Source organism: Ahaetulla prasina, chromosome 2 (assembly GCF_028640845.1).
Source record: "Ahaetulla prasina isolate Xishuangbanna chromosome 2, ASM2864084v1, whole genome shotgun sequence".
Classification (NCBI taxonomy): Eukaryota; Metazoa; Chordata; class Lepidosauria; order Squamata; family Colubridae; genus Ahaetulla; species Ahaetulla prasina.
This window is the reverse complement of record NC_080540.1, coordinates 165,383,607-165,404,555: the sequence shown is the minus strand read 5'-3', so window position 1 is coordinate 165,404,555 and position 20,949 is coordinate 165,383,607. Positions and strand designations below refer to the sequence as shown.

General features: G+C 40.8%; 1 protein-coding gene and 1 long non-coding RNA gene across 3 annotated transcripts in view; one reads left to right on the top strand and one right to left on the bottom strand.

Moving 5' to 3' along the window:
• Window positions 1-918: 918 nt before the first annotated feature.
• Window positions 919-4,613, bottom strand: LOC131190795 (uncharacterized). The gene is made up of 3 exons (XR_009153316.1): window positions 4,314-4,613; window positions 3,304-3,471; window positions 919-1,019 (listed from the first exon to the last, which is right to left on the bottom strand). It is a non-coding gene; the product is annotated as an uncharacterized LOC131190795 (long non-coding RNA).
• A 3,076-nt stretch (window positions 4,614-7,689) lies between these two features.
• The window catches only part of OS9 (OS9 endoplasmic reticulum lectin), a 43,758-nt gene continuing 30,498 nt past the window's right edge, over window positions 7,690-20,949 (top strand). For both annotated transcript variants that reach the window (XM_058169826.1, XM_058169825.1), the window contains exon 1: window positions 7,690-7,888. In XM_058169826.1, coding sequence (XP_058025809.1) covers window positions 7,721-7,888 — 168 coding nt within the window. In that variant the 5' untranslated portion in view covers window positions 7,690-7,720. The remainder of the gene's footprint in view (window positions 7,889-20,949) is intronic.

Below are 20,949 nucleotides of genomic sequence, written 5' to 3'. Positions count from 1 at the left end.
ATGTTATGTTATGTTAACAACAATCAAGATTTCATTTACAAAACTTTGCAGGGAAAAATTATATCTCAAGTTGGTCTGAATCTCTGTCGGTTTATGTACGAAGAAAACTGTAACTGTGAACTTCATTGTGCAGAATTCTAAAAGGATAAGTTTAATACCCATTTCCACAATCCTCTGAGAAAAAATATATATTTTTTGCGGGGGGGGGGGGGGGGCGGGATACATTTTTTCTTATCTAAGAACAAAGATTATCACCTAAAGATTTTCCACTCATTTTGAACCCAGTTCAACTCTGAGGATCTTTTCAAATTATGCAACACAGAATGAGGAAATCCTTGAAAAGTTGGATTCAAGCAGGGGTGAAATGTAAAATTTGTTACTACCGGTTCTGTGGGTGTGGCTTGGTGGTGGTGGTAATGTGACTGGATGGGCGTGGCCAACTTTTTTTTTTTACTTTTAAAAGCATTTTTTATACAACCTCTTTGGCTGAAGAAAAAATGCTTTTAAAGGGTTCTGGCGATCCCAGCTGAGTTGCCTGATTGCCAGAACCTTTTAAAAGCATTTTTTTAACAGCCTCTTCGGCTGAAGAGATTGTAAAAAAATGCTTTTAAAGGGTTCTGACGATACCAGCTGAGCCGCACGATCATCAGAGGCTTTTTTTTTTAACCTTTAAAAGCATTTTTTGGCTGAAGAAAAAATGCTTTTTAAAGTAAAAAAAACCCCTCTGATGATCCCCCAGCTCAGCTGGGCATGTGGGGGGTGGGGCAGGGACTTTTGCTACCGGTTCTCCAAACCATCCGGTGCCATCGCTACTGGATCAGCGATCCGGTCCGAACCAGGAGGATTTCACCCCTGGATTCAAGTATTTTTAAACAGAAAGCTCTTCTCACCACTGTGGATCAAAAAGCTATTATGCAACAAATCAGTTTTGTTTGTGGTTTCTGGAGTTTCCTCTAAAAGATTTTTCTCCAACACCAGGCTGAAAAGATGATCTTGATAGCTGGAGGTGTGGGTGTTTTCTGGAAGACCAAAGTGAGGAGGAGGGCAAATTACAACATGTGTGTGATGATACCATCATGCAAATACTGTGATTTACATCCCTGCGTCATATATTGAGAAATAAGTAATAACTGCTGTTGCATGATAATTTATATCATTCTGACAGCACTGATGTTTGCTGCAACCTCTGCTGTCTACAGGAGGCCCATCTGATTATCTTCTAAGAGCATGATGGCGAATCTATGGCACGCACGCCACAGGTGGCACGCGGAGCCCTCTCTGCGGGCACGTGAGCCATTGCCCAGCTCAGCTCCATTGCGCATGCACTCAGGCTTCCCGCCGGCCAGCTGTTGTGTCTCGTCCGATCTCACCACAGCCGGGGCCTTCTTATCTGCTTCCGAACATGGAGGAATGTCCTAGTATGCCTCCCGGCCCCAGCCCTGGCTCCATGCCCAGACAGGCTGAAGAGGAGGAAGTATCTCCAGCCCCCAGCTCTGGCTCCATGCCCAGGCAAACGGAGCAACTAGACCCCTCCCCCTCCTCCACAGCATGTGAGCCTGAGGGAGGTCAATTGCCAACAGCTGCAGACTGGAGTGACCCTCGCGTCAGAAGACTTGATAGACAGAGGCAACAGAAGGAAGGGAGGGGCAGGCCTAGATAAGTGCTGAGTCATGGAGCCACACCCCATGGCCTATATAAAGGATCTGCTTTCTGGCATTCTCTGAGTCAGGCAAAGTCTAAACATATCTTGCTGAAGTCACCTTCTGGTCTCCTGCCTGCCCTGAGGACTTTGCTAGGACTTTGGCAGAGCTGCAGAGGCACGCCTGATTCGGATTTCCCTGACCCGGCCGTCAGCGGAGGAGTGGGACACGACATCAGCTGATTTTCGGGTCTGCCCTGCAAGTGGGAGACACATGGGGGGAACCTACCTTTCTCCTCACTTTCTGCTGCCTGTGCTTTCCCAGATCTCTGGAGATTCCCCTCCCAGCGCTGTTTTGGGAGGTGAGGCTTTCCCCACCCCCCGCTGTTTTGGGAGGCAAAGGCTTCCCTCCTCACTCCCAGCTGTTTTGGAGGCTTCCCCCCCCATCAGCCGTTTTGGGAGGCACGGCCTTTCCTGCTCCCCAGCCGTTTTGGAGGCTTCTCCCGCCAGCCATTGTTTTGGGATGTGGGGCCAAAAGGGGGGGGTTGCGCATGCATGGGGGGAGGGGGTTGTGTGCACATGTGGGGGTTGCGCACACATGCAGGGGGGCGGGGCATGTGGGAGTGGCATTGCATTATGGGTGTGGGCACGTGTGCTTTTGGCACCCAAGGAAAAAAAGGTTAGCCATCACTGTTCTAAGACCTCGTTCTCATTCACCACCAAATTAACTGATTTGCTCAAAGGCAGGAAGGTGGCCCCCTCATTTTGCAATATGTTGACTTCCTGTTCATTTTTTAAAAGCTTAAAACAAATTTCAAAGTTAATTAGATAAGGTGGGTAACATGGCAGACACTAAGGAGAATGCTAATAGGCAATAGGGAACCTGTAGTTTAATTTAGTTTGATTTGATTTGTGTGTGTGTGTGTGTGTGTGTGTGCGGTTTGGAGTCAGTTTTGACTCTTGGCAACTGCCTGGATAGATCTCTACAGTTTTCTTGGCAAGATTTTAGAAGTGGTTTGTCCTTGTGTCCTTCCTAGGTTTGACACATGGACTGGACCAAGATCTGGCTACCTATTGTAGGAAGATAATCAAACCCTCCGTTCCCCACCATTCAGTGTTCAGCAATTCAATCTTCTCCCAGTCCTCTTCACCCAATTTTTCAGGCAAGTTAAAAGATCAGAAATTACACTTAAAGAGATTTAAGACCAGGGTTGAAATTAGCAAGATTGCAAAGGGCACCAGCCTATTCAAATGAAGAAAATCTCTTTAGAATATCAGAGACTTCCTCCCTCTATCTGAGATTTTCCCATTTCCTAAACAAAGGGGTTCTTTGTTTCTGAGGCTATCAACTTGGTTCATAACCCAAAACTTACAAACTCAGTAGGATCTCTGACCACAGAGCGATCCCTTTTGGCTGGCTGGCTAATTTCCAAACTGGCTGTCTTCATTTTTTTTTTAAATTTAACAAGCACTAGAAACAGGTAGGGATGCGGTGGCTCAGGGGCTAGGACGTTGAGCTTGTCGATTGAAAGGTCGGCAGCTCAGCGGTTCGAATCCCTAGTGCTGCCGTGTAATGGGGTGAGCTCCTGTTACTTGTCCCAAGTTCTGCCAACCTAGCAGTTTCGAAAGCACGTAAAAATGCAAGTAGAAAAAATAGGGATCACCTTTGGTGGGAAGGTAACAGCGTTCCGTGCGCCTTTGGCGTTGAGTCATGCTGGCCACATGACGTCTTCGGACAGCGCTGGCTCTTCGGCTTTGAAACGGAGATGAGCACCACCCCCTAGAGTCGGCAACGATTAGCACATATGTGCGAGGGGAACCTTTACCTTTACCTTTTTAGAAACAAGTAGGTAGATAAGAATAAGGACTATTCTTATAAATCTGTGCAGTAGTTCCTATTCTTTTATATCTGTGCCATTGTACAATTGTTCAGTGCAATTGTACAATCATATCTGTACAATTATTCTGTTCACCACACCCTCCAGGAAGCTGGTCCTCCTTTTTATCCATAATTTTTTTCCTGATTAACCACTAGACAGAATGCTTTATTCTTGCCTCCAGTTCAGTCTGTAGAAATATCCAGGAAGTTGGTCAAATATTGTTTGAGTGTGATTGCTATAAGAAAGTTCAAGGCTTAATACTCTAAATGTACCCAGGTTTATTTATTTATTTACAACTCTCTTAGTCAATTTCTAGGTTTTTCTTTCCTTTTTCTTTCCTGCTATATGTCGATGAAGATTCTCAGTCATCCAGATAGAATTGTCTAGAAGCTGAGTCATGGCAACTGGATTTCTTTCTTTTTTTTTAGTTTGTTTGTTTGAAACATTTCAAAGAAGCTACTTCGAAAAACAGCAAAATACCGGTAATCCTCGACCTACAACCATAACTGAGCCCAAAATTAAATGAGACATCTGATAAGTGTGTTTTGCCCCACTTTATGACCTTTCTAGCCACAGTTGTTAACTAAATAATTGCAGTTGTTAAGTTAGTAACATGGATGTTAAGCAAATCTGGCTTCTTCATTGACTTCGCTCGTCAGAAAGTCACAAAATAGCAATAGCACATAGACTTACATACTGCTTCACAGTGGTTTACAGCTCTCTTTAAGTGGTTTACAGAGTCAGCATATTGCCCCCAACAATCGGGGTCCTCATCAGGGGTGAGTTCTACTTACCTTTACTACCGGTTCGCAATGGGAGCGTACATGCGCTTCTGTGCATGCTCAGATCATCAATGTTAACGTCCGGGCAGGTGGTGTCGTGTCCCACTCCTCCGCTGACGGCTGGGTCCGGGAAATCCGAATCAGGCTTGCCTCTGCAGCTCTGCCCAAAGTCCTAGCAAAGTCCTCAGAGCAGGCAGGAGACCAGTAAGTGACTTCAGCAAGATAAGTTCGACTTTTGCCTGACTCAGAGACTGCCAGAAAGTAGCTCCTTTATATAGGCCATGGGGTGTGGCTCCATGACTCAGCACTCATTAAGGCCTGCCTCCTTCCTCTGTTGCCTCCGCCTCTCCAATCTTCTGATGCGAGGGTCACTCCAATCAGCTGTTCTTGGGAGTAAACCCTCCTCAGGCTCACCTGCTGTGGAGGAGGGGGAGGGGTCTAGCTGCTCCGTTTGCCTGGGCATGGAGTCAGGGCTGGGGCAGGGAGATGCTCCTTCTTCTGCAGTTTGTGGGGGCATGGAGCCAGGACTTGGGCCGGAAGGCATACATTCCTCAGTGTTGGGGAGCAGGTAAGAAGGCCCCGGCTGCTCTGAGGGCGGGCAAGACACAACAGGTGGGTGGAATACTACTGGTTCACAAGAACTGGATTGAACCGGGAGCAACCCACCACTGGTCCTCATTTTACTGGCTTTGGAAGGGTGAAAGGCTGAGTCAATCTTGAGCTGGTGGGAACTTTCGCCGCGAGCTTAAAACTCACTTATTCACCTGCGCTGGACTGGGTTAGTTTTTTAAGTTTATGGGTTTTTAATGGGTTTTATTTCTAAATTTTAATTCTGGCCAATTTAATAAGTTTTTTTAATTGTATTTTAATTGTATTTATAGTGTATTATGTATTTTTACTTGGCTGTGAACCGCCCTGAGTCCTTCGGGAGAAGGGCGGTATACAAATTTAAATAATAAATAAATAAATAAATAAATAAACTGCTGAACTGCTGGCAGCCGGCAGTCAGCAGAAGTAGCCTGCAGTATTGCATTCTAACCACTGTGCCTCCGTGGTCGAACAAAAGCTATTTACATGACCCCAGGACACTGCAACCATCATAAATATGAACCAGTTGCCAAGCATCTGGATTTTGATCATGTGATCATGGGGATACTGCAATGGTCATAAGTGTGAAAAACAGCCAAAAGTCACTTTTTTCAGTATTGTTATAACTTTGAATAGTCACTAAATAAACTGTTGTAAGTTGAGGACTACTTGTATTTCAAAGAAAAGAAATCCAGTTGCAATGATTCAACTTCCAGTCTTTCCTACTATGTTAGTGTCTTATTTTGTTGTTGGTTTTTTGCATCTGCTATTATTGGTTCTTACAATAATTAAATCATGCATAAATAAAATGCATTATTTAGAAAAATCTATCAGTCATTAACAATAAAAAACAAAAGTTAAATCTAGTACTGCTGGAAATGTATCTTCGGTGCCAGGGAACAAGTGAAAACTGATGTAATAAAGATTGTTATTTTATATAAATAAACCTAGCTTGAATTCTGAATTAACTCCCATATGCAAATTTGTTAAATTTGTTAAATTTTAGACTATGAAATTCTGCTTAATTTTAAAGAGAGAATTTAGCTTATTCAGTAGTTATTCAAGAAGCCCTGAATTCTGATCCTGAAAGCATCTAATTTTAATTTTGCTTCCTTCAAAGTCATCCTGACTAGGTTTAAAATACAGATAATACTACTAACAGTGTATCTGTAGATTCACTAATATATTATCCGTAGACTCGTTCTCTTATAAAAGTTTTTTATTGATTTTACAACAACAGAAACATACATAACACAGACACATAATACGTATTTTCTTTTTACATGTCAGTTTCGTTCCACATACCTTCTGCTTTATATATTCCCTTCTTTTATTATCTTTATCTTTATCGTCCCTTTATATCTAGTTTTATTCATTTACAATAATTTATACATTTGTCACCTTCTCTTCTCCATCATTTATTCATATTTACTTTTCTTATTCTCTAACCAATCGTACCACTTGGTCCATACTTGATAGTATTCTGTCTCTTCTATTTCCTTTTCTTTTATTTCTTTTGTTAATTTATCCATCTCTGCGCAATCCAGAATTTTCTTGAGACTCCTTACTCTATTTCTATACCAAAAATTAATGTCAGCCATGGATAAAACTGTATGCACACTTGTTTGTGAGTAAACTTCATTAAACTCATTGGGGCACTCTTCTACAAAAACCATTGTAAGGGTATATTGAAGCAATATAGTGGGACTCTGAGCTGAGTAATTATGCCAGACACTGAGATCTGACAAGTAATAGACTCCAACCAGTCTTCCTCAATGTGGTGCCTACCAGTGTCAGAATTCAGTCACAGGGTCACGTGGGTACCAGGAATTAAACTTGGTCAAAAGATATGTTACTTGTTAAAGTGCGCTTCCATTTGCTGACTACCACAGCTCCCATTCATATTTCATTCCTTATGAGGGAACCGCACGCCCATAAAAAGAGATGGGAAAAATAGTGGAACTGTTACATATAGAATACAGTAACGGGTAAACTCCCCTGAAGTTTTTTTTTCTTTTTTCTTTTTGTTCAAAGCAGAGCAATTACAAAATGCAAGTTCTTCTGAAGCATATTTAGTCCCATAGAAACCTATAGAATGTATTTGCATAGCCGTGCTCGTATTTACGTAGCTGGCAGGCATGTCCAATTTCACTATGATTGTTATCTGGTAAGTAGGGATGAATACTTGAGTAATAATTTAGTACAGCTGTGATATAAAACAATTGCTACACCACAACACCGCACAAGACGTCCTTTCAGTAAAATGACAACTGACGGCACTAGCTGTCACTAGCACATTAGTTTTTGTTCAAATTTAAATGATGCAGATTAATTCCTAGCCGGTATTCTTGCCCTACGCTGTGCGATGGGATTTTCCGAATAATTTCAACGCATAAATATATTCGTGGACGCGATTCTTACAGAAGAAGTCGCATAGATTAGAACGCAAATATTAAAATTCAGGATTTTTCAAATAAAATAGCAGCACGCGCTTGTCTGCTAGCGCTCGTCGTCCGGATTGGTTGCTCCGATGGACTTGACTTTGGCCAATTGTTACCGAACAGATGCTTTCAACCGCCGCGTGTACTGGCGCTCGCCGTCGTGATTGGTTGGGGGATCGACCCAATCCAGTTTTTAAAGTTTTTTTCCCCCCAAGACCCGCCCTGTCGTAGTCACTTCCTTTACTACAACCAATAGGAAACCCTCAATGGGATAACTGACACGTCCCAGAACCGTAGGAATTGATGGATGGCGTTCCAAAGAACGGGCGGAAGGAGTCACCGAAGCCACCGTCAGTCAGGTCAATAACAGGACGGAGCCGTGAGAGCAAGATGGCGGTAGCGGTGCCTCGGTTGTCGGCCCCCTGCGGCCTTTTGGGGCTCTTTGCGGCGTTTTCGGTGCTGCGGCAGGGCGAGTCCTTTGGCACCTTGAACCTGCATGAGCTCAGCGAGCTGAAATACGGCATCGAGATCGGCGCGGAGCCTGTGATGGCCGGGCAGGTAAAGCGATTCGGGGCCGAATTGGGGTGGTTGGAAAGCGGAAACCCGGCGGAATGTCAGGTATCCGAAGCGGTCGTTAAGCGGGACCCAGAGAAGCGCCTTGTGACGCGCCTGTTGTGGCTTCGGCCCTTGTGCCGCCGGATCCTCCGTGATTCACGGACACCCTAACCTTTTGCTGAAGGGAAAACGAGGGTTTGTAAGCAGCTGGCTCGAAAGGACCCAACCTGCCCCCTTTTATTCAGAAGGCAAATTTGTGCCTCTGGGGTTTTTGTTTTTTCCCCCCTCTCCAAGATCAGGAAATGTTTGTATGTAGGAATGAAGAGGGGGAGAAACCTGGAATGGTTAATTGTGTCCAGAGCATTGCAATCCGTGCCAAACAAGGAAAATTATTTTCGATTTATACTGATATTTATTGTTTCCTGATTGCTTATTTGTAGCCTATGACTGTCATTAAGTGTTGGATCATTAAGTATTAAATTTGTACCCTATGACTAGCATTAAGTGTTGTAAGTGTTGTACCTTGATGAAGGTATCTTTTCTTTTATGTACACTGAGAGCATATGCACCAAGACAAATTCCTTGTGTGTCCAGTCACACTTGGCCAATAAATTTCTATTCTATTCTATTCAGAAGGAAAATTGTGAAATTTTAGGTGATGGTGTCATTGGTTAGCAATTTGTAGTTCCTTCTCTGAAATATGCTATTGCAACACACACATCCCTGTTGCCTTTGTAAAAGTCTCTCCTCAAACCAGGATTTACGGGGTATTTAATTATTTTAAATTCTTGATTTTCTTGATACACTGAGAGCGTATGCACCAAGACAAATTCCTTGTGTATTCAATCACATTTGGCCAATAAAATATTCTATTCTAATTCCTAATTCTAATTCTAAGTCCTAGTCTTAGTCCTAGTCCATTTCTTAGCATGGGTTGTTCAGGATATGCTTTACATACAGAAAGCCTCTCAAATTTAAACCTGGTTGAATGGATTGGTTTTTGTGCCATCAAGTCATTTTTGACACCCAACCGATCACATAGAGAGATGAGAAATAAAGATGACAATCTGTCTCTAACCTATGCTTGCAAGTCTCTCAATGGTGCAATCATTGCCATTGTAACTGAGTCCATCTGCATTGCTGCCTATCATCCTCTTTCTTTTCATTTTTCCTAGCTTTTTCCACAATGTACCCAAAGTAGGATAATTTGCGTATCATTTGTGCCTCAGGTGAGATCTGTTGTTGTCTTAGCTGTTTACAGTATCCAGGAGGCTTCTCCAACACCAAAGTTTTTTTTTTAAATCAATATTCTTTCTATCTTCTCTAAAGACCAACTTTCATATTCATAGTTGTGTCACAGTCACAGATAAAGTAATTGGGGCTGAAATAAGGCTGAAGTGGGTTATTTCCAATGTTAGAATCACACACCACCTTGTAAAAATACTGCAGGATATAATGCAATTTACAGAGTTTCCTAAAAATATAGACACTTTGATACATTGGTAAATAAGTGCTTCTGAAAACTGTTGCATCTGTAATATATGGCTAGTTATTTATAGAGACAGAGTCTATCCAATAATATGTTCCAGAAATGATAATGACATGGCTGGTGTACCTGCAATTTATTTTCTCACAATAAATAAAATTCCCACTGGGCCACTTACAGGATAGGGGAGATACAAGTAATTCCTATGTACAATATTCTTAACAGCCTCCCATATTGCAATGGGGAGAGAAACAATTGCTGGAACAAATTTATTCCAAACAGGTCTTTACACCATGCTTTTTAGTATTTGGTTCATTGTTGGATTAGAAAAAAATATTAAGTTAAAACCATGAAAGAATTTATTAAAACGCTTTTAGCAAATATTTAATGCTGCAATGTGTATACAAGGAGTATAATGTCTGGACATTCAATATCCTTGGATTTACAGTAGATTAAATCGGAATGCAAATTTTTCTTTTAAAAATTCAATGTTTGTCCAAACCATATCCATGTAAATGGAACTGTCTAACTCAAATCATGATCTGTGTTTTAAAGAGAATTAAAACAATGCATTGGATTAGACATTTTTGAGTTTAAAGCAATGTCTAAGATACATAGTGAATAAACAATTTAAGGAGTGTAGCAAAGTGTTGAAGAGAAGCGCCTAACCTAAAGACACTATCTTATTTGGTAACTTTCAAAGCACAATTATTTCTTAATAACATTTAAAAATAGTTTTATCTTTGCTTAATATTAATGGTGAACAGCAAGCTACTCTTGAGTTGTTGTCTGAATTATCTATATTTAGCCCAAATAGGGAATATTAGTACGGTAATGCAGTTTTATTTGTATTTATTTAGAAAATTTATATAGCTGCCTAAAAAAGAGACTATAGGAGGCTTACAAACAATAAAAACAAAATATAGAAACAAAATAAAAAAAAGTAACTCCCCACCCATGGTGACATCACACAATTAAATAAACCACTTAATGGGCTTATTTAGAATTGTTAATAGAGGAAGTTTTAAAATACAGTCCTGTTTTAATATGATGGTGCCTTCCCCTTGGTGTGGGTATGTTTGTACATTTTTTGCTCCAGTACCTGCAGAAGCTGCCAGAATCTTGTTAATGCTTTGTTTTTTAGACTTTTTAAGCCATTCTTATACCTACTGAGCGTTGTCAGGTGCTATCGGTGGCCATTTCAGGCCCTTATCAACCCTTTCGGTGCTCTCTTTACTTTTTATAGTATGTAACCTTGCCCTTATGGGAAATAGTTGCTTACTTAAGCAATGTGTCACAATGGGTTTATGTTTATTACACCGGCAAGAGTTGCATCATCATACCTGAGAATTGCACCATCTGTGTTATACATAACCCACGAAAAATCAAAGATTTATTACTAGAGGTAGCTTGAGCACTATTGCCATTGATTTCCTTTGTAATTTAGAAAAGACTTGCCTTAAATCTGTTGAAGCCAAGTGGTTTCTATACTAGCTTGCTTCTTGATTTGCTGTCTTACTCTAGGAGAAGGCATAGAGCTTTTAATGTTTGTAATCGTCATTTCTTACTTTACATCCAGGTGGGGCCACCTACCACTCTTGGCTACCCATACTGGTCAGCCTTGTTTCAAATGCCCTTAGCAAATTCAGAGTTTTGCTGAACAATACTGTTCTATCTGGCTTACTGCTTGGGAGAGAGGAAAGATACTTCGTTTCCCAAGAAACATTAGCCTTCAGACAGCAGCAGATTGACATTTACAAATGCACTTAACTGACAAAACTGGATTGAAAAGTTGCCTACTTTTCGACAGTAAAAGGGGGGTGCTCACACACACAAATACTGCCCATTCTGCTTTACTGTTACATATTAGTAAGGTGGCCATCTGCAACCTAAGCTGCAGCTCCCATCATCCATGACCATTGGCCATGGATATTTGGGGTGTTATTTTCAGACCATTTGGAAATACTTGATTGAGGTAAGATAAACTAAAGAACTTCAGGTGGCTGGAATTAGAGGGTCAGTTCGGTTTTGGGATTTTTGGGAAGGAAGAATATTTATTAAAAAAAAAATCAAGTGGCCAGTAAATTTTGAATGAAACATGTGACTCTTTCTGCTGTGCTGGCACAGATGTTTTCCTGAACTTGCTGCAACTTAGCTGTTGGCATCTTCTCTGCAATACTTTAATTAAGAATCATGGAAGTAGGCAACTTTTCAATCCAGTTTTGTCAGTTAAGTGCATTTGTAAATGTCAATCTGCTGCTGTTTGAAGGCTAATGTTTCTTGGGAAACCAAGTATCCAGAAATCCAGCCAAGGACTTAGAAACTCCCATCCTCGCAAACTTGTTTTAATTTGCTTGCTGTATGCTTTAAATCTTTTATTATCTTGAGTCCCTCTTCCACTATTATTATGTCCATCATATTTTGCTGCAGTGCTTCCTACCTGCTGTTTAGACATTCTGCATTTGCCAAACTGCCCTAGTAATGTTTAGATTACATTCTTATGTCGATAAGCAACGAGTGTGGATCTTTTGTTTACAACACAGGTGTTTTTCAGATATTTTCATAATTGGTGAAAGGCGATATGTCTGCTAAAGTAGTCCCCCAACAGCATCAAAGAGAATTGTGGAAGAATTGGGTGCTCTTCTTTGATATTTTATTTTAACAAGCATCTGATTATTACATGAATTGGTTTTTCTAATGCTATAGTGATCCTAATATTTTATTCCTAATGGCATTGTAGAGAGAGATGCTTCTGGTAACAGGTGCCATTTAATAGACAGGCTGTGAAGTTTACTGTGGTTACTGATTATTAAACCGGTTGCATGAAGAGATAAGAATGTTTGGAGGATTTTTAATTTTTGTCATTGTGATCCTGAATCATTTGGTAAAATACCTGACTGATAGGATTTATTTAATACAGCTATTTGCCATAAATATTAGGGCTATGTAGTACTTCACTTTGAAAGGGAAAAGAATAATTTGGATTAAATGACCTCACCTATTAGCAGTAACTTAAAGTTGTGGCATTTTTCCCCCCAAAATTATGTTTTACTGTATGTTTGTTTTTAAGGATTTGACAGCATGTACTATGTGATATAACTCTCCTTCCATTCCCCTTCCTCCATAATCTGAGGCATGTTTTTTTCTTTGACTCTGAAGCGCTTAATTGTAATGGGCACCTATAGCAATTCTCAGTAGTGTTTCAGAGGACATTCTGAAAGGAAAATGTTAATTAACTAACTCACAGACACTGACTTGCTGATAGGGCCTTCTGGGACGTTTGAAATTGCTGTGTGTCTACTATGCTAAATGGGGACCCTTGGGATGCGGCATAAGTTGTGTTCTGAAAAGCAATGGCATGCTGGCAGCCATTCGTATTAGTGAGTGGTGCATCAAAAACAACAAGGTTCCTCCAAGATGTAAATCATGCCAACTTAATGCAGGCATGTGAATAACAATTTGCCTTGTGAGATTTTTCTCCGCATTTACATATGCAGGGGTTGGCGGCTTTAGATTGTTTTTTCCTGAGCAATCGAGCATATATGAGCATTTTTGCTCCCTTTCTGTTGAAAGAAGAGAATCAAAGTTTTATTTTGTAGGCTGTTCCTTTGAAGCAGGCCTCAAACAGCTGCTCAGTTTTCAGCTGATACAAGGCCTTTGCACTCAATGAGCAGGAAATGTTAGAAAGATTATCAGGGTTTTTGGTTGGTTTTTTTTTTTAGAAAAATCCTGAATGCTTCCCTCAAAACAATTTGCCTGCCCTCAGCAATAGAGGTAGTCCTCGACTTACAACAGTTTATTTAGCAAAGTTACAATGGCACTGAAAAAAGTGACTTATGACCGTTTTTCACACTTACGACCATCGCAGTATCCCCATAGGCACGTGGTCGAAATTTGGATGCTTGGCATTCATATTTATGATGGTTGCAGTGTCCCAGGGCCATGTGATCGCCTTTTGTGACCTTCCTTCGAGCAAAGTGAATGGGGAAACCAGATTCATTTAGTAACTGTGTTACTAACGTAATGACTGCAGTGATTCGCTTAACAACAGTGGCACGGAAGGTCGCAAAATGGGGCAGAAGTCACTTAACAAATGTTTCACTTGGCCACAAAAATGTTGGGCTCAGTTATGGTCGTACGTCGAGGACTATGTGTATTCCCTTGCCTCGTGCCACTGCAGATGGAGCAGAGTGGGGAGACATACAGGCAGTCCTCACAACCATTCATTTAATGACGGTTTGAAGTTACCGCGGTACTGAAAAAGTGATATATGACTGGTCCTTGCACTTACAACTGTCAACAGCATTCCCCACAGTCATGTGATCAAAATTTGGACAGTTGACAACCGGCATATATTTACGATGGTTGCAGCATCCCAAGGTCATGTGATCGCCATTTGCAACCTTCCCAGGGTGCTCCTGGCAAGCAGTCAGTGGGGAACCTGGATTCACTTTTTTTTTTTTTTACATTTATATCCCGCCCTTCTCCGAAGACTCAGGGCGGCTTACACTATGTTAACAATAGTCTTCATTCTATTTGTATATTTATATACAAAGTCAACTTATTGCCCCCAACAATCTGGGTTCTCATTTTAAGACACTTAATTTTTTAATTTTAATTTTTAATTTTTTTTTTAATTTTTTAATTTTTAATTTAATTTTTTAATTTAATTTAATTTATTTTTTTAATTAAAACTTAATTTACCGTATATACTCGAATATAAGCCGATCCGAGTATAAGCCGAGGTCCCCAATTTTACCCCAAAAACTGGGGTAAACTGGGGACTCGAGTATAAGCCGAGGGTGGGAAATGAGGCACCTACCGGTTGAAACCTCCTCCCTCAGCTGAGAAGGCTGGCGGCTCCCGCCCGCCTCTCACTGCACCGGCAGGGCTTCCCCGCGCTAATGCAAAAGCCCGCCAAGTTTGCGCCGGTAAAATGTGAAAAAAAGAAAAAAAAAAAACTCGAGTATAAGCCGTATATACTCGAGTATAAGCCGAGGGGCTTAAAAAAAAACAAAACTCGAGTATAAGCCGTATAGACCCGAGTATAAGCCGAGGGGACGTTTTTCAGCACAAAAAACGTGCTGAAAAACTCGGCTTATACTCGAGTATATACGGTAAGTGTCATTTTAAGACACTTAATGGGTTCTCATTTAAGACACTTAAATGTCTGCATGATTTATTTAATGACCACAACAACAAAAAGTTTGTAAAATCGGGCATGACTTGCCTAACAAACATATTGCTTAGAGATGGAAGTTCAGGTATCAGTTAATGGTAGTAAATCAAAAAGTGCCTGCAATTGCATTTTTTTTCTGTGAAAATAACTGAATCTAACAGACTTACATGGGGAACAGAGTTTATTTTTCAGTTCTTTTGACTTTACTAGAGATCCTAAAGTGGATGAGGTATGCTTTGAAATTAAATGATAGAAATATAAAAGCTATTCTGAATTTGTTTTGCTTCTGATATTTCATGTAAGTTTTCTGCAGAGAGCACGAAATAATAATACAGTTATGGTTAACACACAAGAAAAATACAACATCTGATATTCTACGTCGGGAATTACATGCTAATATAGCATTGAAGAGATTGTTAGAGCCTCCATTTAGCCATAGATAATGATTGCAGTACAGTGGGTATCTATATTAATCTACTGAGGATAAGTTGCTATTATTTCTAAGGAATCTGTTGCTAAAATTCACCTCTGGGAACAGCTGATTGGGGGTATTCTGGGAGGCCAATCCACCTGCCAATCAACTTTTTTCTTATTTTCCTCCCCAAAAACTAAGGTGAGTCTTATACTCTGAAAAATACGGTATAAGACATGGAGAAACATCACAGTCTAGTTCCTTGGTTGTGAGCTCTGCGCCTTGCTTTTTTTTTTGCTTTTTTTTCTGCCTCTGAAACTCTGTTTCAGAAAAAACTTTTTTCTGCCTCTGAAAGCCTCCGAAACCTCCATTTGAAAAGCTGGGCAGGCCTACATTTGGAGTATAAGACGCACCCAGATTTTCACCCTCTTTTTTGGGGGGGTGGGGGAAGGTGCATCTTATACTCTGAAAAATACAGTAGTACATGTGAGTACATGCATAATTTGTATGTATTTATTGTATGTATGTATGCATGCATGCATGTATGTATGTATGCATGTCATGTTTATGTAGTATATATTGGAGGTGGTGACCCTTTTGAGAACTGCATGCAACAAAATTTCATTTCAATGTTAGACCACTAATGTACATTTAAACTAACAATAAAGTTTAAGTTATTCTAACAACCCACAGAATGTGGCAATTAGCATGAAACTTCCTGCAGGTTTTTTTTCCCCCTTTAAAAAGTGTTAAACAAAACCCATTAGGAGAGAGTGCTCAGAGTCCGGTCCTCCTTTCTTCCTTTCATTCTCCCAATATTTCGGATAGGAAAGAGTCAATCCCTCGCTTCCTCCTGGATTCAGTTTTGAGGAAGTTGTGGACATGTCATTTGGTGAGGGATTAACGTGGCCTTACCTGAAAACATTTAGACTCAATATCATTTTTTTAAAAATGTTGTTTCAGGTAGCACGTAGCGCTGCACAGAGATGCCACGTATTAAACTTGGCCCTGTTGATGCATACTTGATTACTTAACCTGAAGTGTTATGAAAAGGGATTAAGGAAAACTACGTTTGGAGAGATTCTCTCCTTACAAAATTTGTTCAATAGCCCCCTTTCTGTCCAATATCCTTTCGTATAAATAATGAGGCTCTGATAAATAAGTACACCTTCCAAGCCCAATTCCTGGAGTCTGTCCACCCCCCAAATATCATTTAAGTAATGAACAGGTTCTCTTTTTTCACCTTAAGTAATTCTCTAGCTGGGTTTCAGTTTATACTTACTTTTATTTTTGCTGCCCTAAGATACTTCTGAAAGGCGAACAGAGTCTACTTTTTGCCCTACATCTGTTTTTTCATTAAAATGTACAGTAGTACAGGTAGTCCTCGACTTACAACAGTTCACTTAGTGACCGTTCAAAGTTACAACATCATTGAAACAAGTGACTTGCGACCATTTTTCACACTTACAACCGTTGCAGCCTCCCCCTTGTCATGTGATCGCAATTGAGACAGTTGGCAGCTGACTCACATTTATGATGGTTGCATAGTATCCTAGGACAAGCAGAGTCAATGGGTAAACTAGATTCACTTAACAACCGTGTGACTAACTTAACAATGACTCACTTAACAACTGTGTCACGAAAAGTCGTAAAATGGAGCCAAACTCACTTAACACATGAACACATTAACTTAGCAACGTAAATTCTGGGCTCAGTTGTGATCATAAGTCGAGGACTACCTGTGGTGGTTTGATCCCATAACTTGCAGTTTTCTTTCCTTCAGCAGTAGTTTGAGCTAAAAGAGCTGTGGTGGCACAGTGGTTAGAATACAGAACCGCAGGCTAATTCTGCAGACTGCCGGCTGCTAGCAGTTTGGCAGTTTGATTCTCACTGCTACTTAGATGTGAGAGCTTTTTATCAGGTTCGCCTGATCCGCCAGTTGCGTCCCTTCCTGGACCGGGATGCTTTATGCACGGTCACTCATGCTCTCGTTACTTCTCGCTTGGACTATTGCAATGCTCTCTACATGGGGCTCCCCTTAAAGAGCACTCAGAGACTTCAGCTAGTCCAGAATGCGGCTGCGCGGGTGATAGAGGGAGCGGGTCGGAGCTCCCACATAACACCGATTCTGCGCAGACTGCACTGGCTACCTGTTGTCTTCCGGGTGCGCTTCAAGGTATTGGTTACCACCTTCAAAGCGCTCCGTGGCTTAGGACCGGGTTACTTACGGGACCGTCTACTGCTGTCTTCTATCTCCCAGCACCCAGTGCGTTCCCATAGAGAGGGACTCCTTAGGGTGCCGTCAGCCAAACAATGTCGACTGGCGGCCCCCAGGGGGAGGGCCTTCTTTGTGGGGGCTCCTACCCTGTGGAACGAGCTTCCCCCTGTACTCCGACAATTGCCTGACCTTAGGACCTTTCGCCGCGAACTTAAAACCTATTTATTTCATATGGCTGGACTGGCTTGATTTTAAAATTTTAATTTATTTAATTGGGTTTTAAATTTATGTAATTTTATGGGTGTAATTTGTATTTTAAATTTTTCGACAAATTGAATAAGTTTTTTAAGGGCTATTTTTAATATTGTATTTGACTGTGGTTGTATTTTACTTGGTTGTTCATCGCCCTGAGTCCTTCAGGAGAAGGGCGGTATACAAATTAAAATATTATTATTATTATTATTATTATTATTATTATTATTATTATTATTATTATTATTATTATTATTATTATTATTATTATTGAATGGCCACTTTGTGCAAGCAGGGTGAATATCTATAGGTCTGAGGACCATGGGGTGGTGTAGTGTCAGGGATTGTCCATTTGAAAGATCCCTCAGCCACTGTTGCTGCTTCTCAGCTTTCCTTTAGTTCTGATTAGATTGTAAAAAAAAAAAAAAAAAAGCTATACCCAATGCAATATTTTATTAGAGCCACGGTGGTGCAGTGGTTAGAATGCAGTACTTCAGGCTACTTCTGCTGCCTGCCGGCTGCCTGCAATTTGGCAGTTCGAATCTCACCAGGCTCAAGGTTGACTCAGCCTTCCATCCTTCCGAGGTCATTAAAATGAGGACCTAAATTGTTGGCGGCAATCGGCTGACTCTGTAAACCTCTTAGAGGGGCTGTAAAGCACTATGAAGTGGTATGTAAGTCTTAGTGCTATTGCTATTGCTAACTGTGTCTTAGTACAGTATATTGTACAGGCATTCAATTTAGTTTATATAAAAGCTGAGAGGTTCCAAAATGGCAGTTAGAATCCCATAACTTATATATTGGTTTAATCATCAAACTAGTATAAATCCAGATTTCAAAATTATGATAATTAACTCTTGTACTTACTCATTCAGAAAGTACATGAGAGCCTTTTCCCAACCTAATTTATTTGATAAATTGAAATGCTGGTAACTGATTTACAGCATTGGATAAGAACCTATGCAAAGAAGTTAACATAACACTTATTAAAAATGTACTGTAGCAGAATAGCCAAGCTCATAGGCTAAATGCTGAAGGTCTCAAATCATCTCTCCCAGAATCCCATCTGAGATGTTCACACTCTGCCTTTATCTCGACTGTCTAGGAGTAATGGCTTCATAGTTGCTGTAGCTATATCATCGGTCTTGCAGGGAGTGTCTCACCTGGCATCCACTCTGTATCCATAGTGGGTGTGAGAAACAGGGCTCTCACAGCTTTCTTAACTTTAAAAATGAAACATTCGATATTGAAAAAGATACATTACAGACCTATCCAAATCATGATGACACTACAGGCCAATTTGATATAAAAGAAAATCCAGTTCTCCAGACAGTTCATAAGTTGATACTGGTCTGTTCCATAATGACAGTTCCACTTTAATATTATTAATTACAAGCCTTACCACGGAAAATACGTTTTCCAGAAACCAGTTTGAAATATTGATAAAAAACCGTTCCCTAACACATGTGGCATAGAGAAATTAAATGTAGCACAACATAGAAAATCAGTCAAACCTCGTCCAATTTCTGCAGGACTTCCTGAAGCAAAACGATCCCTTTTGAGCGTTCCTGGATTTTGTCACTTTCTTCAGAGCTCCATGTTTCCTAGATTTCCCTTAGAGGTTATTGGCGGGGATAGAAGCTTCTGTTCTTTACCTTTGCTTTTCCTAATATAATCCAAATTGTTTTATTTCAATAATCGGTGGTGCTAACTCTGTCCATTACCTGTTTGTCTGGATGTGGATTGCATGTTTGAGTCCTCAGTCTGCAATCTGATAGACAAACTGCATTTACAGAGTGTACGTTCTTTAATTTTGTGAAATGAAAACTGACAGAAAGAAACAGCTTAGTGCTGCTATTTGAGCCTAGCGGTCCATTAGATGGAATTTTTCTGGAGCCTTTGCCACAGAATTTGGAAAGGATAAAGTCTATTCTTGCCCCTCCCAGAATTCTCACAGTGGGTCTTCCCTTGCCAAAGAAATAATATCAGAACTTCTAAGAGCAAGCAGATGAGTAGGATGACCGGCTTTTAAGATTCTAGAAAACAAATAAATACACTGAGGGGAAAAATACCCAAAAGGGAACAGATTCACATTTAGCTTTTCATAGGTTTGTGGTATAACTTTTAAAAGAAGCTACTTTTAAAAGAAGCTACAGAGTAGCAAAAAGAAGCTACTCTGAAAAGCTAAAGAATCAATTTTCAGCAAATGAACCAGCAAACATGTGGAAAACTCTTAAAAATATCACCGGCTATGGCAAACCTCCTTCCCAGGCTGAAGGTAATCAACAACTGGCAGATGACCTGAATGAGTTTTACTGCAGGTTTGAAAGGAAACTACAGCCACCTATCTCCACAACCCCCATCTCAGACACAGCAACAACAGCCAAGCCTCCTACAACTGACCCCATTTCATTGGGTTCACAACCCCTAGTGATCACAGAAAAGGAAGTGCAGGACCTATTTCACAGACAAAAGCCAGGAAAAGCGCCAGGCCCAGACAAGATAACTCCTTCTTGCTTAAAAGTCTGTGCTGACCAATTGGCCCCCATCTTCACCCATATTTTCAATAAATCACTAGAGATGTGCTATGTTCCTTCTTGCTTCAAACGCCTACCATCATCCCAGTGCCAAGAAGCCCACCATCAAGGAACTGAATGACTACAGACCAGTTGCTCTAACATCTGTAGTCATGAAAACCTTTGAAAGGCTAGTGCTTTCCTACCTGAAAACCATCACGAATCCGCTTTTAGACCCCTTGCAATTTGCATACCGAGCAAATAGATCAACAGATGATGCTGTTAATATGGCTCTGCACTACATCCTACAACATCTTGAGTCTCCAAAGACCTATGCAAGGGTCCTTATTGTAGACTTTAGTTCAGCATTCAATACCATCATTCCAGACATTCTTCTAACTAAGCTAAACCAGCTACAGGTACCGGAACAGACTTGTAAGTGGATCACAAGCTTCCTAACAAACAGGAAGCAGCAGGTGAAGCTAAGCAAGATCACATCAAATACCTGTACAATTAGCACAGGGGCCCCCAAGGCTGTGTGCTCTCCCCACTTCTCTTCTCTCTGTATACCAATGACTGCATCTCCAATGATCCATTTGTTAAGCTACTGAAGTTCGCAGATGACACAACAGTGATTGGTCTCATTCGAGACAATGACGAATCCGCATATAGACGAGAGGTCGAACGACTAGCCTTGTGGTGCAACCAAAACAATCTGGAACTGAACACACTCAAAACCGTAGAAATGGTGGTAGACTTTAGGAAAAACCCTTCCATACTTCCACCTCTCACAATACTTGACAACACAGTATCAACAGTAGAAACCTTCAAATTTCTGGGTTCTATCATATCGCAAGATCTCAAATGGACAGCTAACATCAAAACATCATTAAAAAAGGACAACAAAGAATGTTCTTTCTGCGCCAACTCAGTAAGCTCAAACTGCCCAAGGAGCTGCTGATCCAGTTCTACAGAGGAATTATTGAGTCTGTCATTTGCAC